At 34.2% G+C, this 12,117-nt stretch overlaps 1 protein-coding gene across 6 annotated transcripts in view; it reads right to left on the bottom strand.

Annotated features, from left to right (window-relative positions):
• Window positions 1-12,117, bottom strand: part of ST7L (suppression of tumorigenicity 7 like) — a 128,333-nt gene that overhangs the window by 110,439 nt on the left and 5,777 nt on the right. For all 6 annotated transcript variants that reach the window (XR_005834058.1, XR_005834059.1, XR_005834057.1 and 3 more), the window contains exons 3-6: window positions 11,547-11,709; window positions 9,662-9,716; window positions 6,544-6,659; window positions 1,085-1,163 (exon numbers count right to left, since the gene is read on the bottom strand). Coding sequence is in view for 2 of the 6 variants with exons in the window: in XM_040626897.1 (XP_040482831.1) it covers window positions 1,085-1,163; window positions 6,544-6,659; window positions 9,662-9,716; window positions 11,547-11,709 (413 nt within the window). In the remaining 4 variants the exon portion in view is untranslated. The remainder of the gene's footprint in view (window positions 1-1,084; window positions 1,164-6,543; window positions 6,660-9,661; window positions 9,717-11,546; window positions 11,710-12,117) is intronic.

Below are 12,117 nucleotides of genomic sequence, written 5' to 3'. Positions count from 1 at the left end.
CCCCCCCCCCCCCCCCCCCCACCTTGTAGCTGTGTCAATGCTGGGAGAGTTCTGAATTAATGCAAATAAAGACAAGACCTTTGAGCTGGTCCTTCAGAGAGCCAACCAGACAGGTCAAAATAAACAAGCACAATTCTTTAAGAATAAGATCCATTCCACTTCCTCTGATAGTAGGAACCTATACCTAGAATGCAGACTTTTGTCTTCAAGGCTGCCACTGAGCAAGGGAGTGGGGGATGGGACCAGTGTAAGTCAAAACACCATAAAGCTCACTTACAGAAATGTTGCTGTTTTTTAAACTGATTTAGCATTTTCTAGGATGCTATAAACTTCTGATTAGTTTCCAGAGTTTCAATAAAGTTGATTCATTGCTTTTAGAGTTCCCTACACTGTGATTTTTGCTCCACCTTGGGAAGGTCTTCTTTATAATGATAATATATCTTAAGGGGTGGGATTGTTGAGGGATACAGGGGACAAGGCTAAATTCACATCATTCAGGAAGCATTCCTTGATTAACCCCAACTGGGGCCATACTTTTACTCTTGGCATTTATTTAGTATCAGATTAATACTTATTGATCTATTCCATTTAAGTACTAGGTTAACTTATGATTTTACATTTTGCCTTTTCAAAATATAGAATTGATACAAAGAGCTATAAAAAATAAATGCTACATTTTACTTATTTTGAATCCTCTTCGCATGCCTCCAATCCCATTAGCAACTGAAGTTCTCAGGACTGAATGAATGCTTTAAATGAATGATTTAAATGAAAAACAAAATTTAAAAAGGTGGCATAAGTATTTTAGTACACTTTAACTATCAAGAATTATCACCAATTAGGTCAGCATTCTCCATTTTAAAAAGTATCTCTAGGATAACTTCTACTCAAAAGCACAGATAAGTTTGTAATTTCAGAAGCAAAGTACAGATGTCTGTGAACACTGCAAAATTTGTCTCTGGTATACAAAAAAAGAAAGGGGACTGCTAATGACTCAAAGTGTCTTAGGAAGAGACAAAAGATAACATGAAATCATTTGCCTGAGTTTTCTTCAAAACTTACTTTCCATATATTTCAAACTTACTCATTGTTTAATTCTAAAGCTTGATAGGCTGCTTTGATTCGAGCTGGAGGATTTCTTTCCCTCCATGCCTTCTGCATAACTGTAGGAAAAATATTTCAAAAAGTAGATGAGATGGTAAACATAAATAATCTTACGCAAAACGTATGAAGAATGAGCTAGGAGAGTAAACAAAGATTTAAATAACATGTTCTTAAACATAAGAAACAAGAAACTGGGGTGTCAGTTCACATTAATCTTATGAGAAATTTACATTAAATTTGGAGGCATCGCACATAAGAAAAACATATTCTTTCTCTGATTTGAGTAACAACATATAAGGTATTTAATCCAGTTAACTGCACCATTATTATACATGAACATTTATATTTCTAAACATGTATTAAAATTGGGTGACATCAAACTACAATCAATATGAAATATTCTAGTTCTTTTATCACTCTGAAAAGGATCTACGGAACTGCTAAAAATATACAAAACACTTAAAAACAAAGTCTTTGTCTAATTAATGATTCAATACAGGAAGAATGTTTGGATTTGCATTTTGTACAAAAAGGTGGAAAAAACCATTAATTTGGAATACAGTACATTTATGGAAAATGTCAGTCTCTACCAACATTCAACAAAAGACTGAATTAAGATCTCTCTAGAGTAACAATATTAGTTTTGCTACCAATTACTGAACCAAAATGAAAATTTCATACTAATAAATACTAAATAAAATTTCATACTAAACAATAAGTTTCTGAAATATTAAACAAACAAATAAACAAAATAAATTCATGAAACTATCTGGCCTATTTCAAGTTTGATAAGAAAAATAGAGAATCTATGAATGTTGCTTTTGGAACAAAAACCTACAACTGTCCAGAAAGAATAATGTGGAAAATGTTTGAGTTTTCCTTTGGAAACAAAATATTAGTCTTGGCTTAGAAAAGAAGACAATATATTCCACTTGTGTAACAAAAATACATTTCTCATATCGAACATGTCACCAGCTGTCTGACAGCTAATGCTTCCTGAACTTGACAAGGTGATGCAAGTCAGCACCCATCTGATAATAACCAGGTAAAGAATAGGGTTTTGCTGAAACATTAAAATATTACATAAAAATTAAGAATAATATTAAACTTGCCAGTTTTAATGATGTGGCTTTCTTCTTTAACTTACATGATTTAACTGAACAAGTCAAATTTGGATACCGAAATCTTTATCAACATTTTAAATGGCTCTTTGGTACTCTAGTCTATTAAATATATATCAAAATTTATTGAAGTAATTCTTTTAAGTTATTTGCACCCAATTTTTTGCTAATTATAGAAATGTTGTAATAACCATCTTTCAACATCTACCTTTGCATACCTGACCAGATATTTCCTTTCTAGAAGTGGAATGGTTGATTAAAATGTATGCATCTTTTAAAAGATTTTGGATATAGACTCCCAAACTCTTCTCAATAAGATTGTATTAATTTACATTCTTTCAGGCAGTGGAGGAGAGTGACTGTTTCCCTACTTAGCAACACTGAATAGTATCAATCTTTGCTAATTTAATACATGGAAACTATCTCATCTTCATTTGCATTTCTTTCTTTTTCACTAAGGTCATCTGATCCACCTTTAAGCATTTTTTCTTATTCTTAGGTTTTCAACTGCTCTATCCAGACTTTCAAGATTAATCCTCACAACTAATTCAGTTCCAAGCCAAAGGGGAAAGGGGAAATAAAGTACAAGAAGAAAAATTTGTATTTCTTTCTAAAACAAGGCTTAGAATAATTAAAAGGAAAATGCTGATTTAGTATTCAGTTGTCCTTTTTTTTTTTTTTTTTAAATGCAAAAAGGTGGTTTTATTAAAGCACAGGGACAGGACCCATGGGCAGAAAGAGCTGCCCAACTGTCCTCTTTAAGAGCTCTTGATATGCTTAAAAAACAATACAAGCGATTAGCAATTCAATCAAATTTATCTATTTTTTTAAGTTAAATAATATTCCAATATACTATCAGTCAGAAAAGAGAACAGCCAATCTCAAGATCAGGGGTTGTAAATGTCGATGCCTACAAAGACCAAGCAGAAAACATAAATGTGTAAACGAAAAGCATGTGCACTACCTAAAGGAGGGAGTCACAGCTTGGGTCTGATTATTGCGAGGCGGACAGACAGGTCCAGTTTTGCCATATTTTCCAACTTCTAAAAAGTGTAAATCTGGGTTTAAATGTCAAATCTCCTGATTGTTAAGTGTTGAAGAGAAAATACCAGGAAAACAAATAATTCAAAAAACACTGCTGGTTGGGGTGCCTGTCTGGCTCAGTTGGTAGAGCATGAAACTCTTGATGTCAAGTTGTGAGTTCGAACCCCACACTGGGTGTAGAGATTACTTAAAAATAAAATCTTAAAAAAAACCAAAGACAGATCACTGCTGGCTGGCCCTGAAGATAATTTGTTTTCTACCTTAAATAAATAAATCAATAGGTTGAGAACAGAATCTACTAACTTAGTAACTGATGACAATTCATCAAGAGAAATTTGTTACATCACATATATATGTACATTTTTAATATAAAACTACAGATATAAATCATTACCTTTATGCGAGTGTCTGAAAAGATCAATAAGGATCAATTCATAGATAGAGTGTGTCTTTGAGCTCAGTATTTACCTAGGATTATGCATACCTCTAGAAGTACATGAAACTTTGCAAGGACCAAAATAGCATGCGTGGTTTTGAGAGAACCAATTTATAAAGTCTCAGCTTTATATGACTCTTTCCTAGAACTGATCTACTTGAAGGATGTTCCTCTGATTGGTCTATCCATCATGCTAGTTTCTCTTTCCTACCCACCATCTGCTTCCCCACTCCCCAAAAGATATATTCCCTTCCTCTACTTTACAGAAAAAAACTTACTTCTCACCCATCCTGAATGTTTCTAAGGTGCACTCCCTAGAGTGTAAAAATCTCCAAGTGCCCAAAGGACAATTTCAAGTTTGGGTTTCAGGGCAGCCATTTTTTGTCAAGGCACCTACAACAGGAATTCCTTTTACTTAACAGTGAAGCTTGGCATTAGAAATAAGAGTATTCAGGCCCCTGGATGCTCTGAATTCAAGTACGTTGCAGTATGGGGAGGGAGTGATAACAATTTTTATCAGTTCCACTTATCAGCGCCCCTCCCCCCTTACTATCAAAGAATGTGTTGCTCCTAAGGGGAGGTCCCCTCACAGCAAGGCAAAGGGGGTGCTAGTAAAGGATAATAAAGGTGGTGGAATCTTATTTGGCCAAGTGATAGGCTCTAGGAAAAGCTCCAAGAATTATCTGTCTTTCTATCTTAGAATCTAAATTAGGAAGAGAAATGGTTGTCATAGGGATGCATGTTAACATGTTTATTTGACTTGAAAAATGAAGTCAGACTTTTCTGTCAGAAAGTCGGACTGATCTGGTTGATAGAACTGACAATGAGAACTCAACCAGCCAACTAGGTTATATGGAGAACATTTTCTAAAGCTGAGAAAGCCAAATGTGTAGGTCCAAGGATTTGACAAAAATATAACTAAAGTACATGATACCATTTAGAACCTTATGATCAAAGGAAATTAAAATTTTAAAAAATTGACACAAAAAAATTTTATTGTGAAACAGCATGTGTGATAAATAAAAGACTCTCAAGGACATAATAATTTTAATAAAATAACATAAAGGTGTGAAATGGATGAGTTCAAGAAGCAGAACGACTTACATAAAATTTACTGCTGCTAAAGAGTATTCATTAATGTCTTTTTCAATGGATAATGGTGGGTATCAAGTAATTAGATTTCTTGAGATACATTCAAATACAGGGTATTCTAGTTTTATTTTTAACTATGCTAAAAATCATATTCTTTGCAATTATTTAATCTTATGATGTCAAGTTAAAAATGTTTGAAAGGATACATAGTTTTTCAAAATTCCTTTAAGAGACTGTGAACAAAAATGTTTTAAGAGCACGCCTTTAGTGGATAGCCATGGTCGCTTATTTGAAAAGCCCACCAATGTCTGCAATTCTGCTTGTGATAAAGAGGTGAAGAAATTTCTAGAGTTACTTTTAGAGTCAACTTTAGTCCTTAAAGTTAACATAACATACTAATTTCCATTTCCATTATTTCCCCAACCCAACGCTTTTGCCATTAATATAAACACTAAGCATATAAACATAAAGCAATTCCTTTTTCTCCTCTTTGCAACTAAACCCCTTTATGTAACCATTCCAAAGATCCTTGGATTTCCTGCTATCATTTACCCTCAGTACATTTAGTCCAACAGATATAGATCACAATTCACTTCAATGCTAGAAAACTGGTTACTTTTCAGACCCCTCATGGTGATTTTCTTTTGCATATCACTAGAGTGAGTAGAAGGAGTAGACCTGAATTAAGAGTCAGACCTGAATTTGAAGTCCATCTTTATCATTTATTACCTAGGTTACTTAGGGCATATTACTTGATTTGCCTTTGCCTGTCTGCCTCCCTTCCTTCCTTCTTTCCTTTCTTCCATCTATCCTTCCTTCCTTTCTTTTTTCCATTCCTTTATTTCTGGGGCTGATAAAAGTACCTATCTCATAAGATGGGAAGATTAAATCAGTACAATTACATAAATTGCTTTGAACAGTGCTTGGTGCATAGTAAGTGCTATACACTTACTATTTACACTTTATTAGTGAAATTGCTTAAGAGATCTGTGACACCAAGGTCATTCACTGATACTTTCATCAAAGAATAAATATTAATATTTACAGTATGCCAGGCAATGTGCTAGATGATAAGGATTCAAAGACGATGAGGAGAATATCGTCCCTGCTTTCCAAAGTTTCCCACCCTATTAGGGAAGATAAACATTAAAACTACATGATAAAATTAACAAGTAAATGTTTGTGGTTGAATAAATTAACTAGAATTGTTTCAATGAGGCTTGGACTAAGTACTGTGGAACTACAAAGAAGAAAGTGTTTAACTCTGGAGTTCCCAGAGAAGGGTTCCTGGAGAATGTGACTTTTAATTTGGATCTTGAAGGATAAAAGCAGGAAGCATAAAAGTAGGAGGATAGATAAGAAAGGAGAGGGCAAAGTAAAAGAACAGTGATAAAGATCTGTCTTTAACCATGTATTTAAGAGTCTCGATACTATCTTCCATAGACCAAACTGGGTATACTGTTCTCTGCATGAGCAGTTACTGTATTTGATCTGAAAGGTTTTTTAAGTAATAAAAGAAGCAATTTCACATTTTTATAAAGTACTTTAAATTCTTTATAAGAAGGATAGGTAGTGAAACAACCTAGTTTACATTCATATTTAGTTTCAATTTAATCTGGGTCTCTTATCCATGATGCAAACAACCTCAAGCCAAATAACTTTGTATATTATAATAAGTAACTCCAAAGAATTTTTAAAATAATTTTCATCACCACTAGTAACCCCATGAACAGATATGACACATACCTGTGTCTGAAGGACGTAAAAAGTCTGTGTCACAGGTGAAAAAGGTCTGATGGTCCTGAGCGGACAAATTCATGTCACAGTATGTAAGTGGCTCTTTACCAGTCACCCAAGTGTATCTTTACCAAAACACAAGAAAATAGGTAAATTGAACATGAGAGCCTCCACCTACTAAAACAGACAGTATTAAAAATGCAAAAATATACTGCTACAAATTCTATTTCAGGATGTTTTAAAAGCTTATTATCAGAAAAACAAGAGATAACAATACAAACTACTTACAATATGACAATAAAACATCAAAAACCAAAAAGGAAAATTCTCAGTGAATTAGAATTATTAAAAGTAAAACTACAAAGAAACTAGAAGAAAACATAGGTGGCCTTTTACTAGATATCAAAATGGTAAAGGGCTTTCAGAGTATAAAGAAATTGCAACTTTTCCCAGATTTTACTAAATTAGAAATTTAAACTTTCATATCCCCCTGGAACCCACAAAAATTAATAACAAGTTAACAAACTGGCTAATAAATACATTTTTAAAGGTCCAATCTCATTAGTAATTAACAAATAGTGAGTTAAATTAACAAATTTTTACTTTTCATCTGTCAAATGGCGAATATATGTTGCTGAGGATGAGGTGAAATACAGACTCACACATACTGCTGGTATAAATGTAAACTGGCACTTACGTTTCTCTTTCCAAAAATCAATTAGGTAATATCTATTAGGCGTCTTAAAAATATTCACATCTAGCTAGGGGATGGGTATGTGGAATTCTATTATGCCATGCTCTCTACTTTTTAATTTTTGAAAATCTCCATAGATGAAAAAAAAGAAAATACTAAAGGGGAGAGGGAAAAAAAATACTGTTCACACCCTTTAATTCGGGAATCTCAGTGCTACAAATCAGCCCTAAGGAAATAATTGCAGATGTTTAATATCATATGCTAAATATTTATATATAAAGATACCCCTCTAGTGTAAATGTTGACTGTGAAAAATAATCTGTGACCCAGATAGGGGAGCAATAGGCAAGGTGTCTCCATATAACAGAATAGAGTACAATCATTTAAAACCATGTTTTTGGAGAAATTCATATATGAAGGGGCACTTGGGTGGCTCAGTCGACTTTAAGCATCTGACTCTTAATTTTGGCTCAGGTCATGACCTCAGGGTCCTGGGATTAAGCCCCTTGTCAGGCTCCACACCCAGTGGAGCATCTGCTTGAGATGCCCCCCTTCTTAAAAAAAAAAAAAAAAAAAAAAAAAGAAGGAATTCATGTCTGAAGAAATTCTGTGGAAAATTCATGCACTATGATAGAAAAAAAGAACGTAAAATTATATACACACAATGATGCCCAAGTTTTGTTTCTATACATGCACGCAGAAGAGAGACTGGATGGAAATACTAAGAGCAGTTATCACTTATTGGTAGGAAAAGGTGGTCTTTACTTTCTTTTTTTTTTTTTTTTACTTTCTTTTTGATGCATCTCTTCCTTTTCTAATTTTCTACAGTGAATATGTATACATTTTAAAATCCAAAAAAAGCATTTTAAAAGCACATCATAAGTATTATTTATATGTATATGACAAAAGATTTTAAGTAATTTAATAGTCCAAGTTGCATTGCTACTTAAAATTTTTAAGCTATTTTGTGAGAAATTATCATAAAGAAAAAAGAGAAAGTAGAACCTTGTTCAATTAGAAAGTTTTGCTACAACTGTAGAAAGACTAATTAATGATCTGCATTATTCCCAAAATGATTTAAAGGAGTTAGAAAATATAATGTATATTAATGACCTTAATTACAAGCAAATAAAAAAGACTCAGTAAAAGCAAAAATTGGGCCATACAGTGGAGCCAGGAATTAATCTAACATATGAAATACACACCAGAGTTCTGTACACTTACTAAAGGCTGACGACAATAGGACTTTAAGCTTTCTAAAACCACACAATGATTATCAATGCAACTGAGACTTTTACATTAAGAGAAACTAATCATTCAAAAAGAAGTATAAGTGTCCCTGATACTAAGATAAGAAATTTCTTTTTTATATCTTTGTGAAAACTGTAATACAACAAGAAACAGCCTAAAACCTTTTTACTTTAACAAATGGATTGAGATATTTAAGAACTTCCTTCTTGCAGAATCCCTTAATACAGACTAAAGGCATCTCTCATAAAAACATAGCTTTCCGTTCCCAGGACACTCCTATCCTACACTATCAAGTCCTTAAGCACAGGAATTATTGCTTGGTCACTCTGTATCCCCATCATTTTGCACAGTGGCCACATATAGTAGACACCTAATGTTTCTTGTTGAATGAATTAAATAACATGCCCCAGTCTACCTCCAGGTAAAACACAGTTCTTATTAAAATAAAGTATCTTTGGGCTTAAGTGTCAAAAGCTATTCTCTCATCTAGAGTTAAAATCAGAAGAAAACTGGACACAGTAGTGTGGATAGCAAGTAACAATATAAAATACAAGGGATGCCTGGGTGGCTCAGCTGCTTGAGTGACCAACTCTTGATTTTGGCTCAGGTCATGATCTCAGGGTTGTGAGATCCAGCCCCATGTTGGGCTCTGCCCTCCGCATGGAGTCTGCTTGAGATTCTCTCTTCCCTCTGCCTCTGCTCCTCCCCACACGTGTGCATGCTCTCTCTCAAAATATTTTAAAAAATTGAAAAAATACAATATAAAAATACTATACCCAGTACTATTGCAGAAATGAAGTTCATATTCACACTCAGACTGTTATTTTCTAGTGAGTCCTCAAATAAATTTTGAAATTGAACATATATGCATAAGAATATGCTGACATTTGTACTTCTTTTCTTAATCTCATGAATTCTCTGAAAAGGCTTTTTGCCAAAACCAGGAGCCAAATGTATACTTACTATTATCACAAACATATGGTTTCAAGCAATGTTTCTCATGATTATAGAAGTAAATACAGTGAAGATGTTGCCAACTAAAGCTTGGGCTAATCATTTTACCTTATTACATATCAGTGTCTCCAACTAGAAGAGCTGTGATGTGTTTATAAAAACAAATGTTTCCATAATACTTCTACTCTAAAACTAATGCCATAATTATACTGAAAGCAAACGTAATACCTCCTATATTCTGCTCCTCTGAAAAGATTTAGAGGGTTTCTCCATACCTTGCATTCTAAAAAACAAAGGGAGGAAAAAAAGGGAAATGAATTAGTTTAATCAACTGCAGTTAAATCTTAATTTCACCAACATTTATGGTATAGTTACTGTATGCCATGCACAGTGCTAGCCAGATAGCACAAAGATAAATAAGGCCTGGATTACCCCTGCTGTCACAAAGTATACAATTAAATCTAGTCATTCTCCTATTTATATCTCTGTAGTATTTAGTTCATAATTCAATTATAGCACTTCACTTAATACATTACAATGTGATTATCCCTTTGGTTTTCAGTTTCTCCCTTTAGAATATGAGCTCTTACAGCTTTGTTCATTTTTGTATTCTTGGAGCCTAGCACAGCATTTGGAACTAACTTGTTTAAATGAATGAAACGTCACATGAGAGTCAGTCATGTAAACTACCATCTAAACTGTGTGATAAGTGCTATAGTACAGATATGTTTTGTTCCAAGAGAAGAAAAAAAGAAAGCGATTAATTTTTCTCTGGGGAAATTAGAAAAGGCTTTAGAAAGGAGGTAACATTTGAACTGACATTGAATCACGGTAAAAGGTGAGCAGAAGGTTGCCAGATGAAGAACATTCGAAGGAGAGGAAGCATCATAAAAACCACACAGTATAGTTAGGCTAAAGTGCAGGGTAGGGAGTCTCTTCACTCTCCGTATGCAATGATATACTCAATCTCACATCAGGGAATAAGATTATATAATGCATTATTGTTATAATTATTTACATACTGGACTCAGCTTCTTGAGGACAGATCTATGTCATATTCATCTTAATGTCTCATTCTTAGGAGTTCTGTAATTATTTTATGAAATAGGAGAAAAGAAAAGGGGAAAGAAAAGTACCATTATTCCCTCCTGCACTCTTAAGTGGTTGCCAATCCCATCCCTACTATTCCTGGTCAATACCCACTCATGCCTCAGGGCTCAGGCTAAAAGGCGCTTTCTCAGAGACTTTCCCTGACCACATCTAAAAAGTGGCAGTATTTTCCTACTAAACTAATACAACTCTAGTGGCTAGGCTTACTGAACAAATGAGACATTATGACACTCTATGGAATTAAGTCATTTGTATTATTACTATATGAATTTTATTGATATCAAATTAAAGGAATAATAATCCAAAAATATCATTTCTATCTGACCTTCAAATTTTTACCTTCCTAATTGCATATCATTAATAATATTCACTTTGTATTACTGGATACATATAGAGGAATAGCCTACAATTAAAGTATGACAATGGAGTATCTATACATGAGTAACTGAGATTTTGATGCCTTTGTAAATATATTGAGAGGAAAAAAGTATTTTTCTTAACTTTGCTATGTTGGCAGGAATGACTAATTGTCTCTGTTCTCTCCTTTATCTAATAAGATCTCCTAATTATTACCTGAGCATATGTATGCTGAGAAAATGGTTACAATTTCTAGCTTCCCTTACAGCTACTTAGGTCTGACCAGTAGGAAGTAAGCTAAAATAGTATGTAACACTCTGAGAAGTATCCTTGGCTGCTGTTGGGTTGAGTAGGGGTAAAGGGTGGCCTTCTACTGGCCTAGTCTCCTTCCTGCTGATNNNGGAATGTGGATATGATGGCATAAACAAGAGCAACAGTCTTGGACCACAAGGAAAAACTTCACTTGGAGATGGCAGGCTAACAAAATGGGAGACTGGGCCTCGGATGGTCATTGCTCTCCGTATCAGCTGTAGATTATCTATACTTACACGAAAGACAAACTTCTCTCTATTGTGAGTTTTCTATCTCCCACAGGCAAACACAATCTTAACTCTACAGCTCGAAAACATATTACATAAAGAGTCACCTGACAAATTCTGTCTGCTGGTTTCACTTTCTCTGGTGCTAGAAGAAGAACCTGGCTCTGAGATGCTGCTTTCTGTTCCTCCCATCAGTGGTCGCAAATGGCTCACGGATACTTGTTCAATAAAAGATGTGCCGTGCTTATGGAAGTACCACCATTCAAATATCTATGACAAACAAACAAACAAAAAATCCTCAACTTAAAATAGAACTGATCAGCAGATAGGTGAGCTCAAATTAAAACATTCTTTCAAGATATTCCCGTTTAATCCGGCATTTTAAATGCACTCTCCTTCCAAAATATAAGCCAAATATAAGATTCCCCAATAACACATGCCAGGCAAAAATAAAATACCTTTTTCATAGCTTTGTTATGAAATTTAGATAAGCTGAGGCAAAACTAGAAGAAGCATATCTATAAAGGAAATATTAAAAAAACAATGAGAAACAGGGGTGCCTGGCTGGCTCAGTCAGTAGAACATGTGACTCTTGGTCTCTGGGTTGTGAGTTCGAGCTCAATGCTGGGTGCAGAGATTACTTAAAACAAACAAACAAGCAAGAAGCATTTAATCTGT

This window comes from Ursus maritimus, unplaced genomic scaffold (genome assembly GCF_017311325.1).
Source record: "Ursus maritimus isolate PB19 unplaced genomic scaffold, ASM1731132v1 scaffold_12, whole genome shotgun sequence".
Classification (NCBI taxonomy): domain Eukaryota; kingdom Metazoa; phylum Chordata; class Mammalia; order Carnivora; family Ursidae; genus Ursus; species Ursus maritimus.
Note: the sequence above shows the minus strand (reverse complement) of the source record. Positions and strands in the feature narration are given on the sequence as shown.